The sequence below is a fragment of the Salminus brasiliensis genome, chromosome 8 (assembly GCF_030463535.1).
Source record: "Salminus brasiliensis chromosome 8, fSalBra1.hap2, whole genome shotgun sequence".
Classification (NCBI taxonomy): domain Eukaryota; kingdom Metazoa; phylum Chordata; class Actinopteri; order Characiformes; family Bryconidae; genus Salminus; species Salminus brasiliensis.
Window position 1 is genome coordinate 11,062,796 of NC_132885.1, and position 22,014 is coordinate 11,084,809.

The window sequence follows — 22,014 nt, forward strand, 5'->3', positions numbered from 1 at the left end:
TTTATGTTGACATTGTTAAGGGCCTCAATAAAGTATGGCAATATATACATATGTGGACAAAATTGTTGGTACCCCCTCGGTTAATAAAAGGAAAACCCACAATGGTCACAGAAATAACTCAAATCTGTTGTACATTATTACTTTTGTCAGATTCAAGTTATTTCTGTGACCACTGTGGGTTTTTCTTTCATTAACTGGGGGGTACCAACAATTTTGTCCATGTGTGTATATATTGCCGCCATAGTGTGTGTATGTATATATATATATATATATATATATATATATATATATATATATATGCACACACACATACACTGCTCAAAAAAATAAAGGGAACACTCAAATAACACATCCTAGATCTGAATGAATGAAATATTCTCATTGAATACTTTATTCTGTACAAAGTTGAATGTGCTGACAACAAAATCACACAAAAATCATCAATGGAAATCAAATTTATTAACCAATGGAGGCCTGGATTTGGAGTCACACAAAATTAAAGTGGAAAAACACACTACAGACTGATCCAACTTTGAAGTAATGTCCTTAAAACAAGTCAAAATGAGGCTCAGTATTGTGGGTGGCCTCCACGTGCCTGTATGACCTCCCTACAACGCCTGGGCATGCTCCTGATGAGGTGGCGGATGGTCTCCTGAGGGATCTCCTCCCAGACCTGGACTAAAGCATCCGACAACTCCTGGACAGTCTGTGGTGCAACGTGACGTTGGTAGATGGAGCGAGACATGATGTCCCAGATGTGCTCAATCGGATTCAGGTCTGGGGAATGGGCGGGTCCATAGCTTCAATGCCTTCATCTTGCAGGAATTGCTGACACACTCCAGCCACATGAGGTCTATCATTGTCCTGCATTGGGAGGAACCCAGGGCCAACCGCACCAGCATATGGTCTCACAAGGGGTCTGAGGATCTCATCTCGGTACCCAGTCAGGCTACCTCTACCTCTACCTCTGGCCAAACCAGTCATGCTGAAGGATGTTGCAGGCAGCAGATCGCTCTCCACTAGTCACGTCTGTCACATGTGCTCAGTGTGAACCTGCTTTCATCTGTGAAGAGCACAGGGTGCCAGTGGCGAATTTGCCAATCCTGGTGTTCTCTGGCAAATGCCAAGCGTCCTGCATGGTGTTGGGCTGTGAACATAACACCCATCTGTGGATCCCTCATACCATCCTCATGGAGTCGGTTTCTAACCGTTTGTGCAGACACATGCACATTTGTCACCTGCTGGAAGTCATTTTGCAGGGCTTTGGCAGTGCTCCTCCTGTTCCTCCTTGCACAAAGGCAGAGGTAGTGGTCCTGCTACTGGGTTGTTGCCCTCCTACGGCCTCCTCCACATCTCCTGGTGTGCTGGCCTGTCTCCTGGTAGCGCCTCCAGCCTCTGGACACTACGCTGACAGACACAGCAAACCTTCTTGCCACAGCTCGCATTAATGTGCCTTCCTGGATGAGCTGCACTACCTGAGCCACTTGTGTGGGTTGTAGAGTCCGTCTCATGCTACCACGAGTGTGAAAGCACCAACATTCAAAAGTGATCAAAAATCATCCAGAAAGCATAGGCACTGAGAAGTGGTCTGTGGACCCCGCCTGCAGAACCACTCCTTTATTGAGTGTGTCTTGCTAATTGCCAATAATTTCCACCTGTTTATTCCATTTGCACAACAGCATGTGAAATTGATTGTCAATCAGTGTTGCTTCCTAAGTGGACAGTTTGATTTCACAGAAGTTTGATTTACTTGGAGGTATATTGTGTTGTTTAAGTGTCCCCTCTATTTTTTTGAGCTGTGTGTATATATATATATATATATATATATATATACAGCTCAAAAAAATATTATTATAAATGTATACATATCGGTATCTACATCAGTAAGTTTATAGTCACAGGACGTTGCCCACAGGACGCTGGATATTTCTGGTTGGTGGACTGCTCTCAGTCCAGCAGTAGCCCTGCTTTGTCCGATCCACTACTCTTACCAGTGCAGCACACATTAACACCATACCACAATGTCAGTCAGTGTCACTGCAGTGCTGAGAATGACCCATCACTCAAACTATAGCTGCTCTGTGGTGGTCCTGTGGGTCCTGTGGGGTCCTGGTTATTAAACAGCAGGGTAAAAGGAGCCTATCAGAATATGCAGAGAAACACTCATGGACAATGAGTGTAGAAACAAGGAGATGCTCTGTGTATAATATATTAGCATTTCTTTGTAAAGTACCAAAGAATTCATTGCTGTAAACAATTTCATAATTCATGCATTTATGCAGGTGAAAACGCTGTGGCTGTTTTATCAAAATATGACCATAGTTCATAGTCTTCTGTTATCAGCCTACAGTCAACAACCTATCCAGCTTGCTGTATTGTGTGATTATGAAATAGACAACCCACCTTCAGACCTGAGGAGTGCAGGTATAAAGGGCTCTGATAGGACTGTCTTGTGAAGCCTTCTCATGGTGAAGATGAAGGACTTGGGGACAGTTCTTTTGCTTTGGCTGCTGAGTTTATATGGGAGCTTTTGTCATGGGGAGCTTTCTGAGGGCTTCGTGCTTTTAGCAGGCCCTTTAACCAACCGCTTTCTTAATGATTTGAAAACAGATCCTTTTGCCAGCCAAACCTTGGCTTCAGGTGCCTGGGCTGCTGGCGATGTCTTTGACTGCAGAGAGCCTTTCCCAGCACAGTCCAGAGACTACTTCCAGTACCTTCAGAGCAGAGGGGTGACCCATTTCAAGGTTCCTCTGTCTTGGTTAAACATCCTCCCAGCAGGCGATTCCAGCCAGCCCCACAAAAACACGGTCACATGCTACAGGAACCTTGTGACGGAACTGAAAGAGTCAGGCATCCAGCCTCTGCTGGAGCTCCACCGTTCTGCACCACCAGAAGGCCTTAGAAGCAGATATGGAGGCTGGGAGAACCCAGCCATGGGACAGGTCTTTCAGGACTATGCAGGTTTTATCTTCACTACTTTCGGAGACCTAGTCAAAACATACATGACGTTTAGCCACTTACATGAGCTCAGAGATTCTCCGCAGCTACAGCATGCCCTGCAGTCCCATGTAGATGTGTATAAAGTCTACCATCACATGTTTAAAGGTAAGATTTTGTGTGTGTATTTGCATCTGCTCATTCATATGTAGATTGAAGAATGTGATTAGTTGAGATTGAATCATTCATGCTGGTTTTTCCTTACATAGATGTAAAGTATAATGAAAGGTGTTCAGGCATTTTTAATAGGTGCATTAGAATTTTAGCATATTTTTTGCATAGTGTTGGTGCACTACCGTCTCCTCTAAAATTACTGTACTGGCAAGGACCAAATTTTTTGGCCGGGGGGAGGGGGTTTTGGACACTGAATGCATTTGAGCTTGAGATCAAAAGATGAATATGAGACAATTGAGCAGATTTTCAGCTTTTATTTCTTGATATTTACATCTAATCTACATTTAAATCTAATGCAACTGTCAAGACTTGGACAACTTGGACAACATTTTAAATAACTTGGAACCAACCCATTTCATCAGTGAGCAAAAATATCATTGTCTGAATGACATGTACTATTTGACAGATTATTTAAACAATTAATAGCTCCTGTTTTTAGCCCTGGGTTTTGTCTGCGAAGACTGTATTTATGAAAGGGATAAACTAACATGAAAACCTGCGAATTCTCTGTGGCTGATTCTAAAAAGGTGGGATAATCAGTCCTATTGCGCAAGCGCTGCACATATCTAATAAAAGAAGGTGCAAGGAAGAAACTGATGTACTAACAACCAGTCATCAAACAGGACAACCAATAAAAAAACAGCAGTTAATGATGGGAAAGGTTGAGAAAGCTAAAACAATAAGAAAAAAAAACATCAGTCTGTGACATCACCAAGAACCTCTACAGGAGCAGTGTTGAGCTGTGGAGCAATGGAGTTGTAGAGTTGGGGATGAAGTTAGGTGGCGATCATCCAACGTCCTGACCTCAATATTGCTCTTGTCACTGAATGCAATCAAATCCTCACAGCAATGCTAGTAGAACATCTAATAGAATACCTTCCCTGAACAGAAGACAGTTACACCCAACAGAAAAAGGATAAACTTGAATACCCTTTATTCAGAAAGAAACAACGAGCAGAACATCCAAAATGAGCAGGTGTCCCAAAATTTTTGTCCATACAGTGTATCACAATCCACAGTTACATCCACAGAAATATCGAGACCATACCACCTGGTGCAAACCACTCATCAGCAGTAAGAACTGAAGGCCAGATTGGAATTGGCAGAGAATACAGAGGTGAGCCACAAAACCTCTGGAACAATGTTTTATGGGCTGATGTGACCGAGATTAACCTCCAGTGTGAGGGGAAATAAAGGCTCTGAAGGATCTGATGATGTAACTCATGATGGTAGCAGAGTTATGAATGGCCAGTCAATCACCAGACTTTACCTGAGCATGCATTTAACATGCTGGAGAGGAGACTAAAAGGGAGGACCACCCGTAAACACTTAAATACTGTTATCAAAAACTAGATATTAGTGATATAAGTGGTATTTGACTGCTATTTGGGATCCATAACTACATGTAGTTCATTCCTGACCTCACATATCCTCTCAGCCATGTTCCAACATGTAACATAAAGCTTACCAAGAAGAGTAGAAGCTGTTACTGTAGCAAAGTAACTACAGAGTATCTCCCCTCTCCTTCTCATGATGAACAATCGTACCCCACCACTGCTCTTGCTCCTCCTGATGGTCCGAATTATGCTCAACCTCTGCTTGGTAAGGGGGCGTCTGGCTTCAGGTTCTATCAGCTCGAAGCCCCACCAGACCTCCAGCCCAAATTTCTCAAGTTCCCCTTCCTTGTCTCAGCCAAGCGAGCATGGTCCACACTTTGCAAAATACCAATAAAATGTGGACTGGAAATGGCTAGGAGTTGTACTGGGTCAATAAATGTTGATCTATTTATAAAAGACAAAGAGAAACTGAGCATTAGGTTTTGCTGAATGGGTCATTTGGCCATGGATGCCCAAATATTTGCATACAACTATGTGAATCGAGTAAGTATATTGGTCACATACATATTTATACACAGTAAAATGCTTTGACGATTGTCCAATCATATAAAACAATATGGAGGATGATGAAAAAAAAAAGTGAAAGAAAATAAAAGACATAAAATCTATATGAATAAAACAAACAAAAATACATATAGAAATATGTTGAAATATAGGCTATTCAATGTATTATCTACTATACAGTATGCTATAAAATCGTAAGTTAAGTGACATAGCTCTTTTTCAGATGGCCATGTTTCCCTTGGAATGAGAGCCAATGATGTTGGCAATCTGTACCAAACAACCCCCATGAACATGGTAGGATTTTCCATATGTTCCATTTGCAATTTGCAATGTAGTCTATTTTTCTGTCGGTCGCCTGTATATAAGTGTATGGTCTTACCTTCGTACCTTTGTCTTTTTAGAAATACATAGATTTCTTCTCAGTGCACATGGAGTACGACTGCACAATCAAGACAGGTCTGACAGAGGCAGTCAATGAAATGCAGGTAATTCCCACCTGTCCACTTCCCTCAATTCTGTAGCTCTATATAAGAGATGTTCTCTTTTCTTTTTTGTTATAGGCATATGTGTAGGTATATGGAATATTACATTTACTTAGGTTTGTAACATTAAAGATGAATAAGTATTGAAATGGATATTTCCAGTAATGTTAACTGTATTACTGTTAAATGTGCTCATTGAAACTAATTCAGTGGTGATTGGTTTCAGATGACGATTGGCCAGCAATACATTCTCATGTATCAGATGAGCCTTAAGAACTGTGCTGACAGCAATTTTCAACCTCTCATCAGTGTCCTGGAAGGTAAAGGTCTCTATATATTACATAATGATTATGGTGTTGTGTTTTATGGAAATCACCCTTGTAAAATTGCTCACAAGATAATTTACCAACTACCCAAATCTTTAAAAGATAACAGATCATAAACTGTGATGGGTTCAGATTGCTAAGCCAACCTGTCTGCACAGTTCTATTCGAGCATGCTCCAGAGGTCATGTAGCACTTAGCTTTATAGCATTTGTTTCAAATAACAACCAAGTGTAAAACCAGTGTTTTGTTTAAATAAACAGGGATACATGATATAGACATAATATGGTTCATATACTGTGTTTAATGAAGTTGTTTAATTCCATGATGAACAAAACAAGAAATGATCAATTAGGATTCAAACAGATTGTGTCTGATTTGTTCTTTAAACAAACAGCAAAAATGCAAAAAGGACCAAAGAACCATAACATTAGTACCGGCAGTCCTTTCTTGGAGCACTTTTGGTAGGTACTGCGGGATGTTTTGGAGATGCTATGACCCAGGCCTTTAGCCATCACAATTTGGCCCTTGTCAAGTGTTACAGATTCTTCTGCTTGACCATATGTTAACTGTTCACTTGCTGCCTACTATAGCCCCCCTTTTGACAGAAACCACTGTAGATGAGAATAATCAATGTTTTTCACTTGACCTGTCAGTGGTGATAATGTTATGGCCGATCGGTTCCTGGGCTCCCCCTGCAGTTGGAGAGTGCAATTCATTTCTACACCACTGTGTATATACAAATACAAATCACACATTTAGTCAAACAGTTACTATAAGTTACTTGATTACAGCCCAATTGGATCCAATCTTTCATCACAGCTCTTAACAATGTGTTATCTTTGAAACTCATCACCATAACAATAAAAATGTGATTTAATGTGCAGCCCTGCTGATGAAGCTATTCTTCATCAACATAAAACGATTCTGGTTTATGCTGTGATTCACATGTAAAGACAATAAGAGAGATCAGGACCCTAAAATGCTGTGTTACATGTTTTTAATAGCTTTAAGAAACACAGAGGTTCATCTTATAGGCTGTGATATCAGTGACCTGTTAGGAAAGCTTGATCCTGCAGATGCAAGGTAAAGCAAACACCTCAATAATCTTCTTGCAATGATGTCAAATGTTATGCTTTTCAAACCATGTCACTGTTTATTTCTTAAACTATGCAGTTTGGAGACCGATGACACGGAGCAAGGCCCATCAGCACTCGCTTATCAGAATGTCTGGGAAAAATTCAGAACTCAAACCCCATCTGAGAGAGATCTGTTCCTCAATGGTTCCTTCCCAAATGGTTTCCAATGGGCAGTGTCCTCTGAGTCTTTCAAAGTGGAGGGTGGCTGGTCTGAACATGGGAAAGGGGAAACTATCTGGGATCGCTTTGGGCATGAAGGCAAAGTCTTTGCTAATCAAACTGCTGATCTGGCGTGTGATAGTTACCACAAGGTGGACTACGATGTGTACCTGCTCAGGGGCATTCTCTCTCCTAATTATCAGTTCTCCATTTCCTGGGCTCGCATTTTCCCAACTGGTCAGAAGGAAAGCCTGCTTGAAAAGGGGGCATTTTATTATGACAAGCTGATTGACACACTCCTGCAATCAGGTATTGAGCCTACAATCACTTTGCATTCCTGGGACCTGCCACAAGCTCTCCAAGACTCTGGAGGTTGGACCAACGGCTCTATTGTGGAGGCGTTCAAAGACTTTGCTGACTTTTGCTTCTCCAGATATGGAGACAGAGTGAAGACCTGGAACACTTTTAACAGTCCTTGGGTGGTTAGTCACTTTGGGTATGGTACAGGGGAACATCCTCCAGGTATTAAGGACCCCATTGTGGCTTCCTACCAGGTAGGTTTCTCAAATTGTTTCCACAAGTTAAAGGTTTAGTTGTAAATATTCCAGCATTACACATAATTATGTGCCTGCTTTTGATCTCAGGTGACACACAACATACTAAAATCTCATGCAGAGGCTTGGCATGTCTACAATGATAAGTACAGAGATCAGCAGGGTGGGAAAGTGGGCATCGCTCTCAACTCAGACTGGGCGGAACCAAATAACCCTGATAGTCCTCAGGATGTAGATGCTGCAGAACGCTACCTGAATTTTATGCTGGGATGGTTTGCTCACCCCATATTCGTGGATGGGGATTATCCGGCACTGCTGAGAAAACAGATTGAGCTGAAGACAACTGAATGTGGCTATGAGGTAGCCATGCTTCCGGTGTTTACAGAAGATGAGAGACAGAGGATTAAAGGCACGGCTGATTTCTTTGGGCTAAATCACCATACATCCCGTCTTGTGAGTGACAGCCGGGGCGGTTGCGCCCCTGGACCAGAAGGTGTTGGCGACTTTCAGAGTCATATTGACCCAACCTGGCCCACCACAGCATCAAGTCAAATCCAGTCTGTGCCATGGGGACTTCGTCGTTTGCTGAATTATATAAATGGGGAGTACATAGCAGTGACCAAAGTGCCTATTTACATCACTGGAAATGGGATGCCGACAGAATACGAGATTGATGTCTTCAATGATACTCAGCGTGTGGAGTTCCTGAAGACATATATCAATGAGGCAATGAAAGGTAATTATTAAGCCCAAACAGTTGAAACTGGTTGAACATAGGCATGGTCCTAGATCACTAACCTTTAGGACTCAGTATGCTCAGTATGTTCAAATTTTAAACAGTCTGAACTAATTTGTTGAATCTGTCAATACAGCTATCCACTTGGACAGTGTGACTGTACAGCGATTCACAGTACAGTCCCTAATAGATGGATTTGAGGGTCCTCAAGGCTACAGTCAAAGATTTGGGTTGCATTTTGTAAATTTGGAAGATCCTGACAGACCCAGAACTCCAAAAGCTTCAGCTTACTACTTATCTCAGGTTATAGAAAGAAATGGTTTTGAAGACACAAGAGTGACCTCTTCCAGACAAAGCATTGGTACAAAGTACCAGGAAAGTTCCAGACGTCCCAGTCTACCACCATCCGAAGTTCCCTCAAGGGCAAAGGTTGTTTGGGAGAAGTTTTCACCACAATCCAGATTTCAAAAAAAGCTTTTTCACTACGGAACATTTCCAAAGGATTTCCAATGGGGTGTTTCAACCTCAGCATATCAAATCGAAGGTGGCTGGGATGCTGATGGTAAGGGACCTAGTGTGTGGGACACCTTCACCCACATGACTAGCACCATCCAAAATGATGACACTGGTGATGTGGCTTGTGATAGCTACAATAAAATTGAAGAAGATCTCTACATGTTGAGAGCCCTGAAAATAAAAGCGTACAGGTTCTCCTTATCCTGGTCCAGGATATTTCCCAATGGTTATAGAGCTTCCTTAAACAAGAAGGGAGTTGACTATTATAACAGACTCATAGATGGTCTCATAGCAAATAACATCACACCAATGGTGACACTTTACCACTGGGACCTCCCTCAAGCTCTTCAAGACATCAATGGCTGGGACAATGCTGATATGATTGACATATTCAATGACTTCTGTGACTTCTGCTATGAAACGTTTGGAGACAGAGTGAAGTATTGGATGACCATAAATCAGCCCTTTGTAATTGCGTGGATAGGTTATGGGCTGGGGAGAATTCCTCCTAACATCAACAGCCCTGCAGATGCTCCTTATAGGATAGCACATAACCTCTTAAAGGCTCATGCTAAAGCATACCACACATATGATGAGAAATACCGAAAGACACAAAATGGGCTGGTGTCAATTAGTCTGAATGTTGAGTGGATGGAACCTCTGGATGTAAACGTACCTCGAGAGGTCGCAGCTGCTGACCGGGCACTACAGTTTCAGCTTGGATGGTTTGCACATCCCATCTTCAAAAATGGAGACTATCCTGATGTCATGAAGTGGCAGGTGGGTAACAAGAGTGAACTTCAAGGTTTGACTGAATCCAGATTGCCCACTTTTACTGAAGAAGAGAAGGCCTACATCCAAGGCACTGCGGATGTCTTCTGCATCAATACTTACACTGCCAGACTGGCACGTCATGTGACTGCTAGGCTCTCACCTAGGTCTTATGAGTCCGACCAGGATCTTGCTGTAGAAGGTGTGCCGGACTCTCAAGCCACTGCAATGACAGAACTGAGAGCAGCAGCCTGGGGACTGAGAAGACTTCTCAACTGGATAAAGGAGGAGTATGGGGACCCTGAAATTTACATAACAGAGAATGGAGTCTCGACAGATGCTTCCACAACAGTTGATGACACAGATAGAATATTCTACCTGAAGACCTACATTGATGAAGCTCTCAAAGGTGAGGTGATACTACTTGGTTTAGGGCTTTTAGACAGAACAAAATGAAAGCAATGCACATTCAATAAGGGGTGGATAAGATGTTTGAAGTGTTCTGTTTTCATTTAGCACACAACTTGGATGGAGTACGCCTTAAGGGGTACACAGCTTGGTCTCTCATGGATGCTTTTGAGTGGCTTAATGGCTACAGTGTTGGTTTTGGACTTCACCATGTGGATTTCAAACACCCAGATCGCCCAAGGACTCCAAAACGTAGTACTCACTATTACTACCAAGTAATGAGAGATAATGGTTTTCCACTACCAGAGGAGGAGAAGCCTCTGTATGGTCACTTCCGTGAAGGATTTGCATGGAGCACAGCTACAGCATCTTATCAGGTAAACTAGTAGCTATACCATTCTTATGCAGTTGCAGTTCATGACTTTCTTAAATGATTCTAGGACTCTTTTTCCTGTGTTTCCTGTGTTCTTCTTCCCCAAACCTTAGATCGAGGGAGGTTGGAGATCAGATGGTAAAGGTTTAAGCATCTGGGACACGTTTGCACATACACCTCTCAGGGTGGGAAATGACGACACTGGAGACATTGCTTGTGATAGCTACAACAAAATCAATGAGGATGTTGATATGCTTAAAAGGCTCAAGGTCAGCCACTACAGGTTCTCCATATCATGGCCAAGAATCATGCCTGATGGAACTACAAGCACAATCAATGAGGCAGGACTGAACTATTACCATCGGTTGGTGGACGCGCTTTTGAAAGCCAACATACAGCCTCAGGTAAACGAAACGCTGAGCTCAAACTAACTTTCTAAATAATTTTAATAGTTAACTTACCTGGACACAGATGAAGCCTGTGGTAGGGATTCATGTGATCAGAGACTTGTAATGGCATAACTGTAGGGTGACTTGCTCTAATATGGGACACTACCTAATGGGGACAAAAGGTAAATAAAGATATGGGTTAACACAAGCTGTGATGGCATATGATCAAAATCAGATGATTTCCAATCTGAGAAGCACCCCAATGCAAAACTGTCCCACAATAGGCTAATTCACCCTATAGAGCACTGACTAAGCTGTACAATCAAAGAAAGTGTATGAAATTATAAAAGAAAATATTGACAATGGCCAAAAGTCAAATTTACTACCATTCCTTTTCACCATGGAAGTGTTAAGGGAAGAATGCACATTGGTGTGGTGCAACAGATAACACCACTACCTGCCACTACTTGCCACTGAGCTACCGCACCATGTTGGAGACTGGGGTTCAATTCCCGGTCTGGGTGACTACGCTGCGCTACAACAATAAGAGTCCTTGGGCAAGACTCCTAACACTCCATTGGCCCTCCTCTGTAATACGAGTAACCATGTAAGTCGCTCTGGATAAGAGCGTCAGCTAAATGCTGTAAATGTAAGAACAGAATAAAGTTCCTACATTTAATTACTCTGACCTTGATAGGCCACCCCTAAGAAGAACTGTCTTCTTATCTTTGTTTGAGGAGCAATAAAGCATATATATATATCAATACCCCCTTCTTAGGAGAAGAGAGGATATCAACATCAGCATCTAACTGTGAGGGGTTTTGGATATGTGAAAAGCAGAAGCTTTCCTTCTGCTCTGATAGACTGCTGAATGATGTCTGAGCTGTAGAAAAAAAGCTTTGTAAGAAATGAGGAGATTGTACACTTGTCTTATATGAATCTTATGATATCGGTCTGATCAAAAAGAGATTAAGCCACCTGTAAGACATTATTTTCATCAAAGTGGAAAAAAAAACCCAAGGGCTGTTTCTCATGAGTTGAACTTCAGAAACTGGAGAAAAGTTCTTAAGTCTCACATTGGTGTCAAACAGGTCTTAACTGTGTCTAGGAGAAATAATGAGACTAAGAATGAGATCTTAACTGCAATATTTATTTCCTCTAGAACAGCAATGCAGCAATGGTACCATGCTGCCATCTTGCCTTCTGATGAAATGCTGTGACTGAAATGCTGTGACTAAAATGTCTCCCTGTTTATGTTTCAGGGCATTCTCTAAACATAAAGTATGATGGCCATTTTTCTGTAAAGTGTAATTCGAACATGATTTTGAGGGCATTACCCACAATGCACTTATAATTTGTACTAAACATTGTAGCTCACTACATTATCTGAACGTGGACCAAAATGCACTGTGGGTCTCTTTGTTTCTAAGTATCAGACCATGGAGCAAAATTAGGTTAATGGCTGTTATGACAGTTATGAGCCACTGAACTCTGTGAAGAATTTTTTGTGATGTAGTTTGTTAATGGTTTCCATGGTCATTACTGGTCAATGTGCTGACGTATGTTGACGATAATGAACTTGTATTGTGTTTATACCGCTACAATTAGTGTCAGAGCTTTAAACAGGACAGAACGTGTCCGAAAGTGCACACTATCGCTGTGCAGCCCTGATCTGTGAATGAACAGGACAACTGGCCATTGCACCTCTAAAAGATGTATTCTATGTATGACTCTCTATTTCCTTTATTCCATACTTTTAGGTGACACTGTACCACTGGGACCTCCCTCAAGCTTTGCAGAATGTTGGAGGGTGGGAAAATGACACAATCGTCGAAAGGTTCAAGGACTATGCCAACGTTGTTTTTAAAAATCTAGGAGACAAAGTGAAGTTCTGGATCACTATTAATGAGCCCTACAATGTTGCCAACATCGGACATGGTTACGGAACTGCTGCACCAGGTACGGTAATGATTAAAAGACCTACTTATGGGTTTTACTTTTCTGCCTATACACAGAGTACAAGAGTACTGAGTACAAAGTACACAGAGTACAGTAAGTAGTGTCATTTAACACCATTTTAAACACAAGGAGTGTTCCTTGTGGTCCTCAAGGTGCAAACCCTAATAGACCCTAATAGAAATGAAAGCAATATATGCCTGTTGATCTCACTGATGACATCAACAACTCAACTTCTGTTCAGGCATAAGTTTCCGGCCAGGAACAGCACCTTACATTGTGGGCCACAACCTCATTAAGGCCCATGCTGAGGCTTGGCATCTATACAATGACGAGTACCGTGCCACTCAAGGTGGTATTGTTGGCATCACCATAAATTCAGACTGGGCAGAGCCTAGAAACCCCTACAAACAAGAGGATCGTGATGCAGCCAGGCGTGTCGTGGAAGTAAGAACATGACTCAAGTTTACCAACCTGTCCATAAACTGTGATGTTTTGTTTGAGCTCTGAATACTGAAGCACTGTTCTCGTGCAGTTCCAGATTGGATGGTTTGCTCATCCTGTGTTTAATGGAGATTATAGTGCTGTAATGAAGAATAGAATTCAAGAAAGAAGCTTGGCTGCTGGACTGGCCAAATCACGGTAGTCAACAATTCTCTCACACAATTCAATACCAGCCAACAGCCAACAAGCAGACATGGTTAAAATGTCATTTTTCACTCCTTACGTCTTTACAGTCTTCCAAAATTCACCCCTGAAGAAGTGAAAAGGATAAAAGGTACTTATGATTACTTTGGATTCAACCATTACACCACTGTCTTGGCTTTCAACCTGGATTACAGAAATCTCCAGCATTATGATGCAGACAGGTAAGGGTCTCGTTGCATTCTTGTAACTCTCACCACAAAGCCACAAACTTCTATTCTTCACTTAACACTTTGGTCTTATAAAGGGGAGTGGGAACTATTCATGACCGTTCATGGTTGGACTCTGGGTCTTCCTGGCTGAAAGTGACGCCACCTGGATTCAGAACAATTCTGAACTTCATCAAGAACGAGTACGGAAATCCTCCAATCTACATCACAGAGAGTGGCATCTCTGAACGAGGAGACGTGGACCTGAATGACATTCACAGAATCCACTACTATGAAAACTACATCAATCAGGCTCTGAAAGGTATGGCTAATGTTACTTCTCTTCCAGATACACTATATGTCCAAATGTTTATGGACACCCTCTGTAATGAATGCATTTGCCTACTTTAAGTAGCACCCATTGCTGACACAGATGTGCAAATGCTTGCTGTGTCCCTGTAGAGAGATATTGTCAATAGAATAGGACTCTCTGGAGCAGATAAACATAAACGTGCTATTGCCAGGTGTGGACTAGACAGGTATGAAGCCCCCCAGCTTTGAGCTGTGGAGCAGTGGAACTGTGTTCTCTGGAATGATGGTGCTTCTTTGAATACTTGTGAGCACAGCAATGCTCCAGAATCTAGTAGAAGGCCTTCTCTGGACAGTAGAGACAGTTACTCCAACAAAAGCAAGATTAACTATCCTTGATTAAATATCCTGGATTTCAGAAGAAATAATGAATGAATGAGCAGGTGTCCCAATACTTTTGTCCATATAGTGTAGTTTGTCATAGAAGTTTATGAATAAAGTGTTGCTTTTGAATAAAATAAGTGTTTAAGGATCGATCTTATATGTTACGCTTGGATATCAATGTCTCTATGGGTGGAAACATTGGATTAAATATGCTAGTTTTATCTTCTAGCTTATTTGCTTGATGGAGTGGACATACGTGGCTACACCGCCTGGACCCTAATGGACAATCTGGAGTGGGCCACGGGTTTTGCTGAGAAATTTGGCCTCTTCTATGTCAATCGTTCTGACCCTTCCCTCCCACGAATCCCCAAGAAATCTGCCACACATTACGCTACCATTATCAACTGCAATGGCTTCCCAGATCCCAGCCAGGGACCCCATGAATGCCAGACTCTGGAACCTGAAGGTGATCACAAGTTTCATCAGATCATTTGTAATTTCCTTCAGCAAAGTCATCACATTAGCATTGCTCCACTGACCAACTCTGTTTCTACAGGAACAGACCCTCCCCCCACTGAAGGAGCCATGGTGGTGAATTTTCTGGGTTTGGAGGTGTCTGCTCCAGATGCTGAGGTGGCCCTTTACGTCCTGTTCAGTCTCACTATCGTGGGCGTGATCGCAGCTGCCCTCATCACCTACCAGTGTATTCGGGTGAAGAAGAAATCAAAACGCCCAATGGAGGAACACATAAGCCTTGAGAAAAAGTTCTGATGAAGCTTTGCGTTGTTTAAGTGTTCTCTCAACAGGACATTTACGCAGTTTCACCATTGTAATTTAGCATTTAGCACTTTCTTATGTTTCAACAATTTGTTGTACCTGAGTACTTTAAAACAATAATGCCCTGCCATATTTAATAGTCTTGCAAGTCGTAGTAATATTGCTACTATTGTTAGTTTAATTAATATATAGACATACATCAATACAAAAATGTCTTCCTTTCAGTGCAGACCTGTCTGCAACCTACACAAGAGGATGCTGTAAATCAAGTAGCAACACTGGGGAGTGTACCCCTGTACAAGTTGCTGACAGTATTAATACAGTAAGCACATGTGTTTAACAAGCAGCTTATAGGGTTTCTCTCATCTCATCCTGGCATAACTGTGAAGGTTTAACCATAAACCATTTCAGTGTGCAACACTGGATTCCACAGACCAGTGCAATTTACTGCCTGTGAATGCCACAGCCAGTTAATACAATGTCATTTGTTATGATGCCCACTAGATGGCGATATAAGACCATTGTCCATTACCTTATTTTGACAATTGCATATAACAGGAGGGCCATCTGTGTTTGAAATGGTATACTCTGTGCTGTACGCTGTACATTGTACTAACTACTATTGTGTACTGAGTTCTGCACCTTATAGTGGTGTGGTATCCAATCAGTGAACATTATAATAATGCACTGACCGCCAGGGCGTTATGTCCATGGGTAAATCTGAAATGATTGTGCTATATCATGGGATGTAGTATATCATTAATAATTGGCCTGAAAAGTACACCATGCAGGTACTACTTCTGACTTTTTGACACAATCAGTAGGTGATCAGTGTGTATTAGGTTATTTCAGACTGACCCCTGATCAAACGTCTGAACAGATAAGGCAGTTTTAAGTTTAAGTGCAGTCTTCATCACTTTTTATGACCAGGTTCGGACCTTTAACTTACATGGCCAACGATGCTGTGGATGACTTTGACTGGCTCAACCAGTAATCCAGTCAGTGCAGATTCTGGATAATGGGCTTTAGGATAATTAAGGCAAGGCTGTAATGAGGCGTCTAAATACCTGGCTTATCTAACATCTAATCCAGAACTCCAGATAAATGTACAGACGTACAGATTTTCAGGGTTTTTTTTATTTTGTGAATTGCATTTGTTCATCTGTCAAATTGCTTTCAGCGTGATATGGCACAAGCTGCCCCAGGCTATTGTATTATATGATGTTATTAACAAGAGTGAAGTGAATGATTTACAGTGCAGTACTGCATTTGCCTGCACATTTGCCTGCCTGCACACTGTAAGCCAATATGCAGCTCTCACTGTACAATTTGTGCAATCTCTTCTTTACATGAAATAAAGCACTTTTCTGAAAGTATTTTCTGCAGCTGTCGTCATAATCCTCTAGGAATGTGAATGGAAGTGCTTCATTCTTGTCATTCTTGCGTAGAGTCTGTCACACCCAGAAGGGTAAGCTTCCCTGCTCCCTCCATCAGAGCCATTCTTTCTCCCTGTGAAACTATGGGCTAATCAAAAATCACCCTGGTCAGGAGACGCCCTCCACACTGCCCCGCCAGGAGAATGCTGCCCCATGCAATGCTCCATATAAGTCGGTCAACCTGTCTAGAACATTAAAAGCGGATGTCCAAGATATATATGAAGCATCAGCCACATTCCCTGGGCCAGTTTAACGTTATGAACACCAGCCCCAGCTATAAAAATGAGCTGCATGTCTAAAGTGACTGACACAGCGATCCACCGAACTAAAGTCAAATCCAGCTGTGTCGATAACATGGCTTAGTCTGAAGCGATACCCTGTTTGGAATGTAAGGCACACTGTCAGCTGCAAAAGCAATTAATCCAGACCTTATCACAGCACACTATGCTATATCAGATCAGGGAGGCAGTTGATTGCTTCCATATCTGAACTTCTTGTCGTTACATGAGTGCACACTGAAAGTAAGAATTTCTTCTGCCGTTTTCAATCAGACACTTGCTGTGAGTCGACACTCAGGACAATGTTGCAGACTGTAAGCAATGTAGTCAGGAGAGACCGGCATTTGTCTCATACTGAGGCTGCCAGCTGTGTCCAGCTGCTGTATTTTAAATTCTAAAGCAATGGAAGGAGGTTTGATTAATAGATGTTCTGATGATGTTTGGGTTGTGGTTTGGTGAGACCACAACCCCTTACAGTAAAGGTTACAATAAAAAAGAGATGATTTCCTCCAAAACTTCAACTTTTCAGAAAGGAGATGTTACTAACTAGCAGATTTCTAGCAAATATTTACCTTTGATCCTAAACTTTAGAATAACTTTACAATAACTACTTTAACTATTTTTACTACTGAATATCAGAATTCTTAACTCAAGAATCCTTTAAAAGGCTTCTTACACACTAAGGTGTATTATTCAGTAACTATAGGGACGTTTATACAAACTGGCGGGGCTATTCTTTGGTAATTGAAGTTTGTAATAACACTTCTTGCCCACCACTGGTCCATAGGTTTTTTTAAGTGGTTAAAGAACATTTTAAATAGTACCAAAATGGGTTCCATCACAAGCCTGAGATCCTTGTTGTAGTGTTGACTTAACTTAAAAATGTAAATGCATGTATTGAGTAAGTTGTTCCGTGATGTTTGAATAATAAGTATGTAACTCTGGTTGAGGCTGCTCGGAAAATGCTCATATTTACAACCATGTTTATTTGCCTCCATGTGAAACACGCTGATTTTCCTTTCACTTAGACCTCATGAACAAAAAAGCTCTGCTTTCATTGGCTGGATTATGGCACCACAGTTGCTCACAGAAGCCACATAATATAGTATATCTTTATCTAACAAAAAAAATTGTTAGATATAAATAAATTCTTACCAAATTCTTACCAGATAGAGCTATATAGTTTTGTTTAGTATGTATATAGTTTTGTCCTCCTGTAGAGCATCAACCCGAGCCTCACCACAAGCATTTCAATGCATACATGTCCTGACGTTGTGCAAATGACAAATAAACCTGAAATTTGCTGTCCTCTCAGCATGATGTGCAAGCTGAAGAGACTGTAGGCAGGTCAGCTTTTAGCCTAGCACCCACTCACTTCCCTGGGTTTAATTTAACAGAATTTTCCAAACTGACTTGTGGTTCGCTCCAGTTTGGTAGTCTGCTGAGGTAGCCCAGCCTGTTTTCGAGAAAAGTTTGTAAAATCCAGTCTGCAGATCTCTGAGGAATATACTGCCCAGTATGCCAGTAACTGTTCCAGGAGCTAAAGGGAAAGTTTTACTCATTAAGGTTGCTCTGCCCAAACTTAGGGGCAGTGGTGGCTCAGCGGTTAGAGCTCTGGGCTATTGATGACATGTTATTTCTTCTTTCTTCTCTGTCTCTGTTCTTTATTAAGTAATAATTATGTAAAGCTGCTTTGTGACGACAACAGTTGTAAAAAGCGCTATACAAATAAATTTGACTTGACTTGACTTGACATGGTTGTGGGTTCCATACCCAGGCTCGTCAAGCTGCCACTGTTGGGCCCTTGAGCAAGACCCTTTGCACTCTGTGCTTCCCAGGCTCTGGAGTTGGCTGCCCACCGCTCTGGGTGTGTGTATGTGCTCACTGCCCCTTAGTTCACGTGTGTGTGTGTGTGTGTGTGTGTGTGTGTGTGTTCACTACCACAGATGGGTAAAATGCGGAAGACACATTTTGCTGTATGCAGTAGAGTTACAGATACTTGCACCTTTACCTTTTTTTTACCTTTACTTAAGGCACTCCCCAAAGGTTACTCAGTTCAATCAGTCAGTATAACTCTATTGAAAAAAAATTCAGCTTAACTCAATACGCCAAAATATGATCTTACACATATTAATGAGTGTGTATCTCAGCTATTCAGTTTTGAGTTTTGTTTGGCTTAATCAGTGACCCCAAGTAATCCCAAATCTCTTTAGAATTTAAGTTAGGTTAACTTTCATTAACATTAAGAAGTGCAGTTTTTACAATGTATTAGTGGAACTGTAGCCTATATGGCCATAGTTATTTCATAGCATAGTTGCATAAAATCTGATATTTGATAATTAAATGACAAAATATTGATATGCAGGCCACTATTTATTAATGTAAATTATCTTACCCCAACTACTGCAATTCTATATCTACATGAGTGCATGTATTTGGTCATGGAACCTAAGCACTGCTCTACAGCAGCTCCTGATAGCATACACTTTTCACCATCACTTCACTTCACACACCCTTATAGCTCTGGTATCTGTATCAACAGAATGGGATAACCAATGCTAAGATGCTCTGCTTGCAGTATGTTTTCCCCATCTCTTCAGCGCTGGATATCTGACACAAACCCTTTCCAGGAAACAGCGTCAGCTCTTCCCACTTGAAACGCAAGAGCATGAAAACATTATTGTAAAAGAATGGCGTGGGGTGGGACGAGGAACCGGAGCCCCAAACTGGAGGGGGAATATTTTCACTTCAATAATCTGAACATGATACAGGAAGAATGCTGCCAGCTGGAGGCTGGCCTGGCTGAGAGAGCAGCCAGCGTAGAGACGTGCGCGGAGAGTTTTCTGAAAAACAATCAGATATTTTCTAAGGATCTCAGAAGGTGGAGGTTCAGAAGCCGTAGTGATTTCATTTCTAGGGAAAGAGTGGTGACTTATCTGACGACAGCCCTCTTTATTGGTAGGCCTTAAAAAATCCCTGCTGGAGAAACAGCTGTGTCATGTTCAGAATTGCTATTTTGCACGACATGGGATTGTTTTTTTAACGCCTGTCCCTCCCCTGAAGTGCCTGTATCCGTTTATAACCTGGATTAAATCACAGAAAAGCAATTCCTCAATATTTGTGTCTGCTTCTTTCTTTTTTTCCCCGTTGGGCTGACTTTCTCCAATGCTTAGCAAAGTGGGAGTCCATCATCACCCACGCTCTTTCCACACTTGCATTCTTGCCTTACATACCAAGGCTCCAGATCACTGTGTGAATTATACATGATCTCTGATTACCACTACCGCCATAGCTTTACTTATGCTGATTAAGATTCCTGCAGGGAAAAGGTCTTCAGAGGCTCTCGTGTGTGGACTTTTTTAGACGCTACACTTCATTCTTGTGACCATGAGATCTTGAATGCTTGCACCTGACCACCAAAACTCCCCAATACCCAAGCTCAGAGCTGATTACAGCAAGGACGTATAAAAAGAGATAAGTTCCAGAAAATAAGACGCTTCACATTCTTAGCTTCTCTTTCACATTTGCCCTTGCAATTTGGCATTAATAAATAAATAAAACATAGGCTATCCCTCTCAGAAAAAGCACTTGCATGCAGGCACTGCACTGGTATAATTTTTCTGGGCATGTATTATTATAATCTCTGGGAGATTAATAACTGCTCAGGGTTCAAAAAAAAATTTTAAAAGCCTTCATAATTTATGACCACTTGCAGATAGAAGCAAAGGTAGGAAAATAGCTGTCATTAAATTTAGTTTTTTTTTTTCCCAAAACAGCTGGGAAGAGCTTTCAGGCTTGTAAATGTTAGTTAGAGAGTTGTTGTGTCTGGTGCCCGTAGCAACCTTGGATGGAAGAATCTAGATTGTTGAGCATGGTGTTGTGTAAAGTTTTACAGTCTCATTAGCGAGGTGTGTAGCCACACCGGAGGAGAACAGAGAGAGATTATATGAATTATGGAATTATTTTTTTGTCTTTTTAGTCTTTGGTCTACAGAACAGTGATCACCAAGCTTCTATCTGGAGATAACCTTCCTGCAGGTTTCACCTCCAGCCCAAATCTGGAATACCTCAATCAGCTAAAGGCAATAATTAGATGTTGGAACTGAAGCCTGCAGGAAGGTCTCCAGAGGATCTCCAAAATCAGGCTTAGTGACCACTGCTGTTGAAACATATTCCATCACCCTTAAAAGAGACTTACTTTGGCTTTTGAGGTTTGCGCTTTTTTGGGAGGGATATTTTATTGCCCTCTACCAGTCAGCATTGGCAAGAATCTTGGGCAGGAGACCTAGAGAGGTGGGTGTTTTGCAAATGGCTAGGCTCCACACCGTCTAAAAATGTTGACTTTGACAAGGTCTTCCACAGGAGTGGGGAACATTGAGTTTCGATTAGAATCCGTACATTTAGTCAGGATATTCTAACTCTCGGCTGATTTGAGAGATAGAAATAGAAACTGCAACTTTCTACTGGCTTCTCCTCTCTTTTATTGTAAAAGGTGAGCTCTTTTGAAGGAGAAATATATAACTGAAGTAAAGAGAAATGTAAGAGAAATGTATAATTCAGTGCTTGAGATGTAAACAAAGTCATTCAGAGTCATTTTGGTGTTAATTGTGCATTAGAGAGAAACTTACTGACTCTGTATAATATCCTGTACATAGTCAGATCAATAAGTGTTTGGACAGGGACACTTTTTTGTCATTTTGCCTCTGTATCACAATGGATAATTCAATGGGTTTAACAAAATATTCTTGTTTTGGTGAAGAATGACCTTCACAAGATCTACTCAAGTAAAAATTACCCAAAATAAAATGAGGTACCCAATTAACATGTCTATGTTGGGCCTGTATGGTTATGGCAACTAGGCACCAGAGAGTTTTGTCCATGGACTCCATGTTGGCCCCACATATGAATGTCCACCAGAGTCCCACCAGGGTCAGTGATGGGCTATTTTTGTGTTGTATTTACTTTGCTGTTATTGTGTAACTGTTACTGGCTGCTAAATTTCCTTCTGGATCAATAGTATCTATCTATCTATCTATCTATCTATCTATCTATCTATCTATCTATCTATCCATCTATGAGCATGTTGGCATGGTAATGTC

General features: G+C 41.5%; 1 protein-coding gene across 1 annotated transcript; it reads left to right on the forward strand.

The window, feature by feature from the left end:
* The first annotated feature begins 2,465 nt into the window (after nucleotides 1-2,465).
* Nucleotides 2,466-15,196, forward strand: LOC140560559 (lactase/phlorizin hydrolase). Its single transcript, XM_072685040.1, has 17 exons — nucleotides 2,466-3,105; nucleotides 5,296-5,366; nucleotides 5,474-5,557; nucleotides 5,781-5,874; nucleotides 6,885-6,963; nucleotides 7,054-7,729; nucleotides 7,820-8,465; nucleotides 8,602-10,161; nucleotides 10,269-10,537; nucleotides 10,647-10,937; nucleotides 12,683-12,881; nucleotides 13,123-13,325; nucleotides 13,414-13,520; nucleotides 13,616-13,747; nucleotides 13,831-14,054; nucleotides 14,655-14,891; nucleotides 14,982-15,196. The coding sequence occupies exons 1-17, from the start codon at nucleotides 2,466-2,468 to the stop codon at nucleotides 15,194-15,196; spliced, it is 5,727 nt and encodes a 1,908-aa protein (XP_072541141.1).
* Nucleotides 15,197-22,014: the final 6,818 nt, after the last annotated feature.